Consider the following 16,107-nt stretch of genomic DNA (forward strand, 5'->3'; position numbering starts at 1 on the left):
GTCCCCTTCCTCTCCCGGGCCTACGTCTAGCCAGAAGCTTCTGGGGACGTCGGCGCGGAGCATTGTGGTCTTGGGCGGGCGGTTCCGAGGCGGAGAAGAGGCGAGTTGTGGGCCCCTGAAGCGCTTCCAAGATGATGGTGAGTGGTTCCCCGCTCATCCGCTGCCATCCGCGGCCGTGAGGCCCAGGCCCGCCCTCCGGGGAGTCGGCAGCGCCCGTTCCGGCCCCCCTGCCCGTGGAACGCCGCGGCCCGGAGCTGGAGCGGTTGGCGAGAGCCGATGGGGCTCGCGACTCTACTGGGCCCGGGGTTTACGGGTCCCACGGTGATTCAGGGCCGTGAGCCCCTGAAAACTTGGGTTTTCGGAACCGAGTGCGGGTTCAGACTGCTTCGCCGCCCTGGGAGTTGCAGACGTAAAGGCGGGAGCTAGAGCGTTCAGAGGCGGCGTGAGGATCTCTGGGTTGGGCCGAGTGACGCCCAGCATGGCACTGTAGTCACTTGCGTTCCCGCATGCGGGAAAACAGAATCCTTCATTCCTGCTGGAACCCGTTCGTTCGCGCAGTCCTTCAGCAGGTGCACTCTTAATGTCTCCTGAATGTACAAGCCCAGCTTCGTGCTGGGAAGGGGCAGCAGTTGAGGTGCACAGCATTAGAGATGGGAAGACGTGAGTGCCTTAGGCAGGAGAGTCTCTTAAAGGTCTGTCTGTAGCTGTCCTTCATCACGATCTGTTCTCTTACAGAGCGGCAGATAACTTTCTTGTGTGTGAGACACTTAATTGTTGATGAACAACGTCAATTTCAGAATCCTGTGTACTTGGCATCAGTTCCACGCGTTAATTTTTGGTTTTCAGTGTCAGTCCTTCTGCCTTTTGCAGCTTCTCCCAGTTCCCAGAGTCTGATAACCTGGAAAGTCCTCCCTGCTGCTAAATGCTTTTTGGTTGCAGCTCCTACTCAGTAGAAGGACCCCATGTTCTCTGACCCCCAACCCCCAGCACTGTCCTTTTCAGAGTTTTTTCAGCATTACTATTTCTTGAACTTGATTTGGTTGGCAAGGACCAGAGCTGAGGAGTAAAACTCTTTTTTTTTTTTTGGTTTTTCGAGACAGGGTTTCTCTGTGGTTTTGGAGCCTGTCCTGGAACTAGCTCTTGTAGACCAGGCTGGTCTCGAACTCACAGAGATCCGCCTGCCTCTGCCTCCCGAGTGCTGGGATTAAAGGCGTGTGCCACCACCGCCCAGCAGGAGTAAAACTCTTAATGTTCCTCAGTAACGCACACAGCAGGGCTGCAAATGTGACCTCGTGTACATCATTTGCATAGTGTGTCCAGGGCCCTGAGATCCATGCTCATCCAGTCCACAGAGAAATAAACCTTTTGTCTAAAGGCCTCAGACCACTACTTTTGGGTTTTACCTGAATTGATTATTTTTGCCCTATCCAATAGACTTGTTTCCCTGCTGGGTATCTCCCTTAAAATGAGAGTTCACCATGCTGTCAACCCACTGATCTCAGGTAGTCTAGAAGACTTCTGTTCAAAGGAGAGTTAAGAGGGTCCCCTGAAATCCTGATCTTTGATACATCTATTGTCTTTTTGGCATTAAATTGTACGTTTTCATATAGCACTGGTCTTGTTTTATAGAACATCAAGTCTAATGGTAATGGCTTTGTTTTTATTTTTTCGGGTACTGGGGATTGAACCCAAGGCCTCATTTGATTGTTCTACCACTTAGCTATAGCCCAAGGCTTTTCCCTCCAAATTTTACGTATTTATGTATTTTTTTAGGTATGAGTGCTCTGTCCACGTATACCTGCAAGTCAGAAGAGGGCATCGAATCCCATTGTAGATGGTTGTGAGCCACCATGTGGTTGCTGGGAATTGAACTCAGGACCTCTGGAAGAATAGCCAGTGTTCTTAACCACTGAGCCATTTCTTAAGTCCTCAAGACTTATTTAAACTTGTTTTTAACAGCAGGCTCTTTTGTAGCTCAAGGCTGGTCTGGAAGTCACTGTGTAACCCACTATGGTGATTAGTTTTGTCAGCTTGACACAACCTAGAAACACCTGAGAAGAAAGTCTCTGAGGGATTGTCTAGATGAGGTTGGTCTGTGGGGAATTAATTGTCTGGGTTGCTTTCATTGATAGGGAAACACCCAATGCACTGTGAGTGGTGCCATTCCCTGAGCTTGGGTCCTGGACTCTATAAAAGAAGACAGCTAGTTGAGCACCAGCAATTGAGCAACATGCTATACATTCAGTTTTCTCTGTTCTTGACCAGCTGCTTCAGGTTCCACAACACCACGCTCTCACCCCCCATCAAGTAGCAGACTGTAACCTGGATTTGTAAGCTAAAATAATCCCACCCCCCTTTTTTTTGGAGCATTTTTTTGGGGGGTGTATCCCTGACTGTCCTTCAGCTCTTCCTCTTATATACCCAGTCTTAATGGATTGCTGCGTGTTGGTTTGTGTGTGTGTTCAAGACAGGGTTTTTCTGTGTAGCTTTGGAGCCTATCCTGGAACTTACTTTGTTTACCAGGCTGGCCTCAAACTCACAGAAATCCATCTGCCTCTGCCTCCTGAGTGCTGGGATTAAAGTGTGCATCGCCCGGCTGATGCATATTTTTTAAAGTATTTCACATCTTTTGGTGGGTTGTGTTTGATTTTTAGATTTGTGTGTGTGTGTGGGGGGGGGTATTCCATTCATTTGGACACATGTATACATCCTTGAAGGTACCTCTAGAGGCCAGAAAATGGCATTGGATTTGTTCTTGGAGCTGGAGTTAGAAATGGTTGTGGTATTGGTAATCAAACTCTTGTCTTCAAGGAGAATAGAGGCTTCTTAAATGCTGAGCCATCTCTCCAGTCTCAAATCTATTTTTACGTTCCACTCTTTTTTGTTTGTTTGTTTTGGTTTTGGTTTTTCGAGACAGGGTTTCTTGTAACTTTGGAACCTATCTTGGGACTCATTCTGTAGAACCAGATTGGCTTCAGATTCACAGAGATACTCCTGCTGCAGTCTCCTGAGTGCTGGAATTAAAGGCATGTGCCGCCATGGCCTGGCTACATTTCACTCTTGATATCTTTTCTTAGACCAATACAACTTCATTTACTATTTCTTCCATTTGAAAGTATTTGCCTACAACTGGTTGTTTTACTTTGAACCAGGCACTTTAATTCCAGCACTCAGGAGGCAGAGGTAGGCGGACCTCTGAGTTTGAGGCCAGTCTGGTCTACAGAGTGAAATCCAGGACAGTCAGGGCTACACAGTGAAACCCTGACTTGGGGGTGAGGTGGGGAGAAGAAAAAAATTGGTTTTCATTGGCTGTCTTATAGCTTCTGTGACTGGTGAATACAGTTTTGAGACCAGCACTCTGATAACCAGTCTTCATTCGCTAAAGACTACTCATTTGCAGGCTTTTTGGTTTTGTACATGTGCACTATAGTGTTTCCAAGCTTTAGTGTTCATGTAAGTCCCCTTGGGTCCTTTGTGAAGGTCAGATCCTGTTTCAGTGGGCCTTGGATGTAGCTATACATGTTTCTGACCAACTCTCAGGTGGTGTTTATGCTTGCCTTTGCCCTGCAGCATATGTATCTGCGTTGCCACCAGTAACTGCCCTCTGCTGACCACAGAGGATTTTGACAAATAAGCAGTGTGCTTCAAAAAATGTTATAAAAAAACCTAACAAGAAATCTAATAGTAGTCTTTGTATCTTCAAATTAAATTAATCATTTAAAAATATGGTCTATTTCTGTAAGCCTAGCCTTTAAGGAAGAAAAAGGAAAACTGGGAGCAGAGACTTTGACCAAGGTCATTTCCACATCTAACACCCACTGGAGTTGAAAGACAGACGACAGTACAGCCCCCACTACAGTGTCTGCATAGAATGAGGTTTCCAGTACTGAGAGGATGACCTGGCTCACCGCTAATCCCCCAAGACTCAGGTTTAGCTATAGGGAGCTCTGTTTTGCCAGCTACTCCAGTGTCTGTGCTACTTCCTGGACACGGGAGAAACCTAACCGGACACTCCTGGTTAGGTTTCTGTTGCTGTGATTAAACACCATGACTGTCTCAGTCACTGTGTCATTGCTGTGAAAAGACACCATGGCCAAGGCAACTTGTACAAGAAAGCATTTAATTGGGGGCTTACTTACAGTTTCAGAGGGTTGGTCCGTAATCATGGTGAGGAGTATGGCGGCAGGCAGGCGATGGAGAAGTAGCTGAAAACTACATCCTGATGTACGGGCAGCAGGTAGGGAGAGAGACACTGGGCTTGGTGTGAACTTTTGAAACCTCAAAGCCAGTGACACATCTCCTAGTCCTTCCCCACAGTTCCACTAACTGAGACAAAGCATTCAGACATGAGCCCATGGGTCATCTCATTCAGTCACCACAGTGATGAAAGCACGTGGGGAGGACAGGGTTTATTTCGTCTTCCAGCTTATAGTCCACTGGGAAGGCACTGAAGCAGAGGATGTGGAGGAACTTTGCAGGCTGTCTTGTGACTTGCTCAGCCTGCTTCCTTAAGCACCACTCCCAGTAGCCTAGACCCTTCTATATCAATTGTAATTAAGAAAATGCCCCATAGACATTTAGAGGCCAGTCTGATGGTGGCATTTTCTCAGTTGCTATTTCTCTTCCCACATGATCCTGGCTTGTGTTAGTTAACAAAGAACTAACTAATGCAGCAGCCAACCAGGCTTTACCTGCATTCTTGCCTTCTCATAGTTTCTAGAGTGGTGCAGAGAAAGCTCATGCAGGAATAGTGACCCTTCTGGGCCAATACTAAAGAGAAAGGCAAAAATCACTGAGTCACATGAGAACATTTTAGAGTGGGTATGAGAGGTGAAGTCAGTGTGTTACTTTGTAAGGTAAGATAAACATGCTTTTTGTCTTGCTGCACTTCAGCTGAGGTCTCTGGTAAAGCTGCCTTTCTGGTCATCTCCAGGACAGTGTCTCGGTTTCCATACCAGTTACCCTCTGCTTCTTTAACAAAAACCATTGAGTATTTTATGGGGGAGGAGGGGTGCAAAGCAGGGCTTGCTCTTTTTGTGCTGTGTGCTGTGATCCAGTTGTGAAGCACAGGGCAAAATATCAAAGTTGAAAGGGCCATATTGGATCATATCGGCATCAGAAAGCATAATTTATTTAGACTTCAATATCAACAGTGGTTCTAGAGGTAGATGTGGTTGGGGGAGTCATTCTGGGTAGCAGGGGAATGTGCTTTAAAAGGGTGCAGATTACTCTGCCATGGTGGAATTGGAGGCACCTTTCCCTGACCAAGTAGCAGATGATGATTAAAAGCAGTCATTTGCACTCTCTTCTCCAGCCCACACCAGTTATCCTATTGAAAGAGGGGACTGATAGCTCCCAAGGCATTCCTCAGCTTGTGAGTAACATCAGTGCCTGCCAGGTGATTGCTGAGGCTGTAAGAACCACACTGGGACCCCGTGGCATGGACAAGCTTATTGTGGATGGTCGAGGTAAGTCTTCATGGTTCCCTGGGGCTTCATGTAGGAAAAGAGGTGCCTAGGGGCTATTTGGTACTTACGGTTGCCATCAGAAATCCGTTGCTTGTAGGATCTTCTAAGGGATTAATCTTTCTGAATCTGTGTGCACGACCTTGAATGAAGAACCTTGTGGGGATCTGTGGGAGAACCTGTGCTCAGGAGTCTATTGCCTTTGGAAAGTATGGCTCAGAGCCATAAAAAGAACAAACTGGGGGCCAGAGAGAAAGATGCCTCAGTTGTTAGGAGAGCTTGCTGTATTTTCAGGTGACCAGCTCCTAGCACCTATGTCTGCCTCTGGAATCCCAATTCTTGGAGTTCTGATGCCATCTCTGGCTTCTGAAGGCACCCGCATGCACACACACATACATATACACATGTATATACATAATTAAAACTGGAGATCTTTTCTTTAAAAAGAAAAGAAAATGGTGTTTTCTAGGGTCCCTCACATTATAACATGTTGCTAACATAGAAGGAAAAAAAATTGCCCTTTAAGTTGTATTGTGAGATACTAGAATGTCAGTTGTGTTCAAAATATCTTAAGTGATTACTCTACTTTTTAGCAGTGTAGCCCAGGCTAGCCTCAAACTGGATGTTCTGCTTTATCCTCCTAGGATGACTTGTACACCATTGTGCTTGGCTATTTAAAACATGACTGCTCAGTTATCCTGGACTCAAAAGAAAATAAAGAGCCAATAATATTTAAAAGCTTGTGATCCAATCCCAAGAAAAAGTGTGTGTGGAGTCTAGGTCTAGTAAACAGAATTAAGAAAGGGTTTTTAACTGTTAACTGTTTTCTCTCTTAAGGTAAAGCAACAATTTCAAATGATGGGGCCACAATTCTGAAACTCCTCGATGTTGTCCATCCTGCAGCAAAGACTTTAGTGGATATTGCCAAATCCCAAGATGCTGAGGTAGGAAGTCAGCCATAGAAACTTAAGTGGAGGCTGGAACATAATGTCTCCTTCAGTGCTTCGCTCTTTTCACTGACGACTTTATTTTTTTATTTAGGTCGAAAATTGTAATTGTGTAAGTACTTCATACTTAAAAATAGTTAAAATTTTTAAAAAAATTTAAAAATTATTAATTTTGTTTTTTGAGACAGGGTAGTGGTACCTTTGTAATTTTGGCTAGCATAGAGCTGGCTATGTAGACCAGAACAGAGATCCTCCTGCCTTTGCCTCCCATTTAGCATGTGACACCGAATCTATGATTAATAACCTTTAAAACTATAATCCTACATGTCCTGTTTTATATTCATTTATCCATTGTGGATAGCAACTGTCTCCAGGTCTAAGTTTGGAAGATTGAGTCTAAGCACTCTAATTTAGACTGGGCCTGTAAGTCACTGTTTACCAGTTTATACAATAGACTGGAAACACTAAGGTTTCCATCTTGCTGTGTGTGAAAAGTACACATAATTTATCTTTCCAACCAGTTTAAAGTGTCCACGTTACTGTCAGCCACCAGTCTGTCTTTGTGAGCATCAGTTTGATGCAATAGTCTGGTAGTAAACATTAGGGTCAGTTTTGTACTGTGGAGTGCTGCAGAATATGGCTGTTGATGTGTCTTCAACAAGGAAATAACGCCTCGTTGTTGTCAGAAGTCTGGCAGCTTCGTCTCTTCTCCAGGTGTTTCCTCTCCTATTGAGTGTTCCTTATTTTACATAGGGGACATAGGTGAGTAAGGAATTCATCCCCAGTCAGAAGCTATCCAGTTTCTGTAAATGATCTTACTTTTTCTCTCATTAAAAATAGAGTTTAGAATCTGTTCTTCCAAAAAACCCAGATTTAGTTACCAGCCCTCATGGATTAACAACTGCATCTAACTCAGTCTCAGAGGTTTTCACGCCTCTTCTGGCCTCTGTGGACACTAGGACACAGATGGTAGACAGGCATACAGGCAAAACCCCATACACATTTAAAAAATATTAGACAGCAGCGTATAAGCACTGAGAAAGATTATCAGACTAGGAAAACACTATTTCAAATAGTGTTTGGAGCATATTGAACTTGACTGCTTCTAGGAGTCTAGTTGGCTTTTTGTTTACTTCTGCCTTACAGCTACCTGATCTAGCTCCAGAGAATATGACACCTGGTTTTTTTGTGGGCACCTGTACTCGTGCTCAAATGCTCATACACATAATTAAAATTTTTATTATTTTTTTTATTTTTTTAAGGCAGAGTTTCTCTGTATTCCTTCCTGTGCTAGAACTATCTCTGTAGAGCAGCCTGGCCTCAAATTCATAAAGATCTGTCTGCCAGTGCCTCCCAGGTGTTAGGATTAAAGGTGTGTACTTTCTCCACTTAGCTATTTAAAATTAAAAAACTTTTTAAGGAATGTTTATCACTCCTTGGTACTGTGGTTATTTGTCATACGAGCGTGAAACTGCATCTCTTACTAACTTTGTACATAATAAAAAGTGCACTGGCTAGGTTTTTTTTTTTTTGGATTTTCGAGACAGGGTTTTTCCGTAGCTTTTGGTTCCTGTCCTGGAACTAGCTCTTGTAGACCAGGCTGGCCTCGAACTCACAGAGATCCGCCTGCCTCTGCCTCCTGAGTGCTGGGATTAAAGGCGTGCGCCACCACCGCCCGGCCACTGACTAGTCTTATGTCACTTGATACAAGCTAGAGTCACTGGAGAAGGGGGGAGCCTCAGTAAGATCAGGCTATAAGCAGGCCTGTAAGGCACTTTCTTAATTAGTGATTGATGTGGGCGAGCCCAACCTATGTGGGTGATACTTCCCTTGAGCAGGTAGTCCTGGGTTCTATAAGAAAGCAGGCTGAGCTTGCCACGAGGAACAAACCATTATCACTCCTTCGTGACTCTGTGGCTTTTGCTTTAGCTCCTGCCTCCAGGTCTGCACCCATCCAAACTTCCTTTGATGATCAACTGTCAAGTAGAAACGTAATCCAAATAGACTCTTCTCCCCAGGTTTCTTTGGTCATGGAGTTTCTTTGGATTTTTTTTTTTTTTTTTTTTTTTTTTTTTGAGACAGGGTTTCTCTGTAGCTTTTGGCTCCTGTCCTGGAACTAGCTCTTGTAGACCAGGCTGGTCTCGAACTCACGGAGATCCGCCTGCCTCTGCCTCCCGAGTGCTGGGGTTAAAGGCGTGCGCCACCACCGCCGCCTGGTCATGGCATTTCATCTCAGCAGTGGCAGCTCTAAGACAGTGAAGTCTCTGCTGAGTTGTATTCAAGTTTGTGTCCTGATAGTGAACTGTCTGGACCCTTTGGAGAACGATGCTGTCTGGGGAGTTAACTTTGTATTTCAAAGCCATCTGAGAAAGACTGATTCCCTGGACACTCTTTTCTATTTTTGTTGCAAAATATATAGGTTTCTGGAAAAAGTTTGACACCATTTAAAGTGTAGGTTGCATAAAAACGATTTTCAGAGCTTCGTTCCCCGAATAGCAGAAAACATGTATTCTTGCCATCCTCTTCTAGGTTGGTGATGGCACCACCTCAGTGACCCTGCTGGCCGCCGAGTTCCTGAAGCAGGTGAAGCCCTACGTGGAGGAAGGTTTGCACCCGCAGATCATCATCCGAGCTTTCCGCACGGCCACCCAGTTGGTATGAGCTGTATCACCTGGGCACGTTCATACTTATGTCAGTGAGGATAGTGCCTTTCCTGGGTGTGAAGGAACGACACAGAGTAGACCTGCGTGGGCATTTCCAGCCATTTCTCTGTTCTACCCTTCAGTAAGATGTCAGCCTGGTAGACTATTTTGTAGGCATAGGCTCTTTATAAGTGAGAACTCTTTTTAATTATTCAAAGAGTACACAAAATAGGGACATCTTAATGTGTCTATTAAATACAATCTTTTTATTTTTTCTTTTACTTTTTTCAAAATTTTGAGATATTTTACTTACATTTTCCCCTTTCAAGCCTCTCATATAGTCCCTACTCTCCTTCAAATTCATGGCCTCTTGTTATTGCATATATGTATGTGTGTGTGTGTGTGTGTGTGTTAATATGTTCCTAAATATAACCTGTTGGGTGCATATAATATAAAATGTCATTTGTATGTTTTCAGGACTGATCATTTGGCACTGGACAACCAATTTTCTCCCTCTCTCTCTCTCCCTCCCTCCCTCCCTCTCACGTAGCCTAAACAGTGCTTGAATATGCTTGATTCTCTCACCTCTATCTGCATGAAAGATTGTAAGCGTATTCCACTGCACCTGGCTCATGACAGTTTTCATGCATGCTTTTTTGTTGTTGGTTTTTGTTTTTTGAAACAAGGTACAATTTTGTTTTTTATGAATAACTCATGATAGCTTGAAGTGACTTGTGATATCACTTAATCCTGTAGGTCTTACTTTCTCCTTTGCTGTGTTGCCAGTGTTGACCCTGAAATTAGGTCATATGTAAGGAATACTTTGGAGGGGATTTACTGGTTTAAAAAACTGGCTTATGTATTATTTATGACTTGTGTGTGTGTGTGTGTATATATATATATACTTTCTCTTATGCTGGAAGTTGCCCACTTGTGAGCCAGAGGTTTGGCCTGACCTAGCAGGCTGTCTGTTTCAGGTTCATTGTCCTCATGTTAATTGGCAGTCCCAGAGCCAAGCCCTGGAGGTGCTTGGTGATTCTTCAACACTGTACCTGCCCTATTTTTCTATCGAGAGTTTTCAAGATGGCAGAGCTTTAAATTTTCCTAGGCAGATAAAGGCACAGGAGATGTGCTTAAGATCTTGGTGCTGTTGAATCCACTTCACCGTTTTCTGTGTTTAGCATGAGACTCACTCACCTTGTGTTTTTGGCAGGCTGTTAACAAAATCAAAGAGATTGCAGTGACTGTGAAGAAGCAGGATAAAGTGTAAGTTTCCAGTGGACTTTGTCAGAGCTTTGATGCCTTGTGACCAAACTGGATGTGTGAGCATGTTGCAGTCTCTCTGGGCAAGCTGTTTGGTTCTTGTCAGACCCTTGGCCATGCAACATGAAAGAGCTGACACTGGGGTGGGTGGGGTGGGGGTGATTGCATCTGCTGTCTTTTGCTGATAATCCACCCTTAAAGATAGAGAAGGTGAAAGGTGGAGGGGGTGGGTGGTGAATTTTGGGTTAAAGGGAAAGTAATGGGGTGATAGGTTGATACTGCTTTTGTCAAATAGGAGTTTTCTGCTGCGCTGTCTGATGGTTAATGTGTATAGAGTGTTATGTGGAATGTACCATTCCCACACTGTAGTCGAGTCAGTAAGAAGCTCAATGCCCATTCTGCCCTATGCTTCAGAGAGCAGAGGAAGATGCTGGAGAAGTGTGCAATGACAGCCCTGAGCTCCAAGCTGATCGCTCAGCAGAAGTTCTTCTTCGCCAAGATGGTGGTTGATGCTGTGATGATGCTTGATGAGTTGCTGCAGCTTAAAATGATTGGCATCAAGAAAGTACAGGGTGGAGCCCTAGAGGTGAGCCTGTTGTGGCCTCCCTAGACAGCAGACAGCTTCATGTGGGAGCAGAGTTCACAGTATAGGTGAAGAGAGAATGCAGACAAGGCAGGAAGGCTGATGTGACCACTCTCTCATGCTGTCTCTGGTCTTTGGATCTGTTTGCTTGCCATCTGGATGGGAAAGTGAACCTGTGCTAATTCAGAATCCTGTTTCTTTGTTAGTTTCAGGTGTATAGAAGGATTGGTTCAGATAAATTACTTGTAAATTCTCCAAAGATAAATCCTGAGGTATTCGGTGGTGCGGAAGAATTGTCTGTATTCTGTCAATTATGATATAAATAAACGCTGATTGGCCAGGCAGGAAATATAGGCGGGAAAACCAGACAGGAAGTAAAAATGATGTAATGAATCCACTCTTCAAAGGGTGTACTGTCAAACTTCCTTGTATTAATTTCTCTTGAGTAGGTGACATATAGTTCAAACCATAAAAGGGACTTAAAGTTAATTGTCCCATAACCACCTTTGCCCCTTATGCAGCCGCTGTTGTTAGTTCTCATAGTGTAGCCTAGAATTCTATGCACACTTTGTGCACATGCACACTATACTAATGCCATTGGTTGCGTCTGATGCATACTGGTGTTCTGTAGCGTGGTTTTGTATTTAGAACTGTTGTAGCAATTGAATGATACCTCACCTTAAAGGGGCAACTAAAATATGTTGTGTCACTTAAAGAAAGATGGGTTTGTCCCAGATTTTATGATGATGACCAGCAATAGAAAGTGGAGTTCACTCTTCTGGGTTCATGGATTGATTGGAATTCTGACTGACGAAACCATTGAACTGTCTGTCTTTAACCAGGAGTCTCAGCTGGTGGCTGGTGTTGCGTTCAAGAAGACTTTCTCTTATGCTGGGTTTGAAATGCAGCCCAAAAAGTATAAGAACCCCAAGATTGCCCTCTTAAATGTTGAGCTCGAGTTGAAAGCAGAGAAAGATAATGCTGAAATCAGAGTCCACACGGTGGAGGTAGGCTCCCCAGCAGGGGTGAGGAGGCAAGCAACTTTCTGGATGAGGGACTCCTTTCTCTGTGTTGTAAGGGTCAGCTCTGTTTCTCAGGTGACTGTGGGCACTTATCTTCCCTCTGTGTCCATGTCTGCATACATGGGCCACTAATTTTCTCACTTTGTTTTCCTTGACTTCCACCTCAGATAATTTGAAAACTTATTGAGCAGCTGTGCTTTGCCTCTTAGAGATGGGCCCTCCAGCTTGTCTAAACTTTTTGGTTTATACTCTTCTTCAGAGTAAGGCTCACATGCACTAAGTAGGACACTGCTGCTGAGCCTCATCCTCAATCCTGGCCCCCTTTTAACTTTTGTTTCTTTTTTTTTTTTTTTTTTTTTTTTTTTTTGTGGTGGTGGTTTTTTAAAGCAGGGTTCTTCTATGTTTCCTTGGCTGTCCTGGAACTCACTCTGTAGACCAGGCTGGCCTCAAACTTACAGAGATCCACCTGCCTCTGCCTCCCTGAGTGCTGGGATTAAAGGCGTGCACTACCATCGCTGCCCGGCTTTAACTTTTGTTTCTAAGATAGTGCTCCTCTGTGTGGCCCTGGCTGTCTTGTAGACACCACCCCCAGCCCCCCCCCCCCTTTTTTTTTTTGAAGAGGACAGGGTCTCACTCTGTAGTTCACTATGTGAACTTAGGCTGGCCTCGCAGTAATTGCCTGCCTCTCCCTCACTAGTACTGGGATTGAAGGTATGTACCACTACACCAGATTTGCCTGACGTTTTTTAAATTTTTATTTTGGACAAGTCTTGTTAAGTCTCTCAGGCTGGCCTTGAATTTGTAATCTTCCTACCTCAATCCTGAGTAGCTGGGATGACAAGCTTGCCTGTGATTCTCCTTGATTAGACAGGTCTCCTTTCCTTATAGACTGAGTTTCATAACTGTGTGTTCCTACCATTGTGGTTCCCAAGGCTGCCTTTAGGTAGCAGTGTTTTCCAGCACAAAATGGCCTCTTTGGTAGGGGAGGTCTTACTGGGAAATCCCTATGCAAAGCCCCCTCCTATGTTTCTGTTTGAAAGTGTTCTAAGTGGTTCTTTTAATGGTCCTAATGTGTTTAAACTGTTGTCCGCTCTTAATTCCCAGACAGGTCAGCATGTTTTCTGTGGGGGAGAGAGTTAGGTTAGCCTTAGACTGTCATATGCACTTTCATCCCCAAACACCCTCATCTTTTTTGTGGTCTCTAGGATTACCAGGCAATTGTTGATGCTGAGTGGAATATTCTCTATGACAAGTTAGAGAAGATCCATCAGTCTGGAGCCAAAGTCATCTTGTCCAAACTCCCCATTGGGGATGTGGCCACCCAGTACTTTGCTGATAGGGACATGTTCTGTGCTGGCCGCGTGCCTGAGGAGGATCTGAAGAGAACAATGATGGTAAGCAAAACTTCATGGGCTACTGCTTATCCTTCATGGCCCTGAACTATTTCCGCTGTCCCTGATGTACGAGACTGTCAGGTTGTCCCTGTGTTAGCTGTCAAGAAATGATCCATCCCAGTGTCTGTATACCCAGTAATAGAAACTGCTTTGAATTCACTGACCAAGACAGTTGGGAAGTAGGTGCCACATAGCAGCAGCACTGTGCTCAGCAGGTCAGGCTCAGTGGGTACTGCTTCCAGCCAGGACTTTCCCTCTTGGTGCAGGCTGTCGTCCAAAGAACTGCTCCTGGGTAGAGTTGTTGAACCCAGAGTACTAGACATCAGGTCTCTGTCTCTTTGCACTAGATAGACCCTTTTGCCTTTGTGTGTCTGGCTCTGTTTTGATTTCATCTCTTTGAAAGAGAGTAGGGATCATCTAGAGGTCAGGGTAATTAATGGTGAACTCTAAGGTTCTGTGGCAGATTCAGCATGGGAAGAGACTTGTTGAATGGTGACAGGAGGCCAATTACCCTCATGGATTTTTCTTGCTCCTCAGGCCTGTGGAGGCTCAATCCAGACCAGTGTGAATGCTTTGGTGCCAGATGTGCTGGGCCACTGCCAGGTGTTTGAAGAGACCCAAATTGGAGGCGAGAGGTGAGCCTATGGGCTCAGCTCCCAAGAACTGCTTGGGTCTGCCCATCCCTTTTTTTTTTTTTTTTTTGTCAAGTTCTTTCTGGGGGTGGGGTATGACCTGTACTGTTCCTTTTTCAAGGTGCTGTTGGGTGGAGGGGTGGGTAAAGAACTCAGGTGTAGTGTTAGAGAAGGGAAGTAGTTATAGTCAGATTCTAGATCTGATTCCACAAGCGTTGGTGCTTCTACTCCAGTCCTGCCTCAAAAAATACCTTCAAGGTTAGGATTGACAGCCTGAGTCAACTGCTCTCTTCTGGAGGACTTGGCATGGAGATCAGATAGCAAGGTGACAGCAATTCATGTGTGCACCATTGCATCCTGGACATAGGTATAATTTCTTCACTGGCTGCCCTAAGGCCAAGACATGTACCATCATCCTCCGTGGTGGCGCTGAGCAGTTTATGGAAGAGACAGAACGGTCCCTGCATGATGCTATCATGATCGTGAGGAGGGCCATCAAGGTACTGGATGACGCCTCTTGCCCGTAACACTGGGGCTGATAAGATCTTGGGCTTTGATTTCCTCCTGCAAACCACAAGAGAGGCTAAGTTTTCATTTGTCCCACGAATCATAGAGCAATAACTTCAGCCTCACATATAAGCCATGCTGGCTTTTGGTTATTTTTGTTTGTGTTGGTGGGAGAGGGGTTGTTTTGGTTGTTTTTCAAGACAGAATTCTTTGTGGTCCTGGCTGTCCAGGAACTTGCACTATATACCAGGTTGACATCAAACTCACAGAGACCCGTCCACCTCTGCCTCCTGAATGCTGGAATTAAGGCATGTGCCACCACTGCTTAGCATCGGCCATGATTTAGTTAAGTGGGGCTGATCTATTCAGCTGTCCTCTTGAAGTTGCCATGCCCAAACTATGGTTGACCTTGGCAGTGACCTTTCAGTCCCTAAAGTTGAAACTGGGATGTGCTGGATGCTGACTGTGTCAAGGCACCTGGGGTTTGGGAATGGGGATATAAGCCAGTATTCATTTTTTGGCCACTTCCTGGGCTGGAGGATTTGCTGTGTGTCCCAACTTGAAGCCTGGAGCTGGGCTACTGCATTGTAAGCTATTTGGTTTCTGCAGAATGACTCTGTGGTGGCTGGTGGTGGAGCCATTGAGATGGAGCTCTCCAAATATCTGCGGGATTACTCAAGGACCATTCCAGGGAAACAGCAGCTGTTAATTGGGGCATATGCCAAGGCCCTGGAAATAATTCCACGACAGCTATGTGACAATGCTGGCTTTGATGCCACGAACATCCTTAACAAGCTGCGGGCTCGGCATGCACAGGTGATTGATTCTCTGCTCTCTTTGGAGTCCAGGGATTGGATGGTTGAGGGTAGCCTCTTAGGTATGTGCTCTCTGGGAATGCAATCACTGCCAGGTACAGTGGACAGCTCCCTCCTGGCACAGTGCAGCTTCCTGGGAGGGCTTGGGTACTTGTGACCAGCATGCCCAGAGTTGGAAGCAGGTGGGGAATAGTGCCATTACTTTCGGGAAAGTGCCACCAATTCAAAATTCCTGACAGCTGAGTCCTTCGGAAGGTGTGCAGGAACAAGTAACAGTAGTTCCAAAGTGCTTCCCCTCTCTTTCAGGGGGGCATGTGGTATGGGGTAGACGTCAACAATGAGGACATCGCCGACAACTTCCAGGCCTTTGTGTGGGAGCCGGCCATGGTGCGCATCAACGCCCTGACAGCAGCTTCTGAAGCTGCATGCCTGATTGTATCCGTGGATGAGACTATCAAGAACCCCCGCTCCACTGTGGATGCTCCCCCACCGGCTGGCCGGGGTCGAGGCCAAGGACGCCTCCATTGAGAGGCGGTTTGCACACCTCCCTGGGAGGTGAATTCGTGGTGAGGAAATGGTTGACTAGTCTGCTGTGTTCTCACTGGAGGTTATTTAAATAAAACTTAAGATTATTTGGTCAGTTTTTTTCATAAACATCCTCTTGCCTCTCAAAATGAGCTGTGTGTATACTTGGCTGAAGTAGAAGTAAATAATTCTTCTGGCCTGCTGAAGTCTCAGTGTAGTTGTGCTTCTGAGTAGTAGCTAAGATGTATGGTGGCTTCCTTTTCTCCTGTTGCCATCTTTAGTCCTAGCTCATGCACTGCACACACGCAGCAT

General features: G+C 45.3%; 1 protein-coding gene across 1 annotated transcript; it reads left to right on the plus strand.

Annotated features, from left to right (window-relative positions):
- On the plus strand, nt 1-15,910 carry Cct7 (chaperonin containing TCP1 subunit 7). The gene is made up of 12 exons (XM_057763997.1): nt 1-137; nt 5,315-5,468; nt 6,303-6,409; nt 8,942-9,067; nt 10,268-10,320; nt 10,732-10,903; nt 11,743-11,907; nt 13,128-13,316; nt 13,854-13,951; nt 14,316-14,448; nt 15,065-15,271; nt 15,577-15,910. Exons 1-12 carry the CDS (start codon nt 132-134, stop codon nt 15,796-15,798), a joined length of 1,632 nt encoding a protein of 543 aa, XP_057619980.1. The 5' UTR covers nt 1-131; the 3' UTR covers nt 15,799-15,910.
- Nucleotides 15,911-16,107: the final 197 nt, after the last annotated feature.

This window comes from Chionomys nivalis, chromosome 1 (assembly GCF_950005125.1).
Source record: "Chionomys nivalis chromosome 1, mChiNiv1.1, whole genome shotgun sequence".
NCBI classification, from domain to species: Eukaryota; Metazoa; Chordata; class Mammalia; order Rodentia; family Cricetidae; genus Chionomys; species Chionomys nivalis.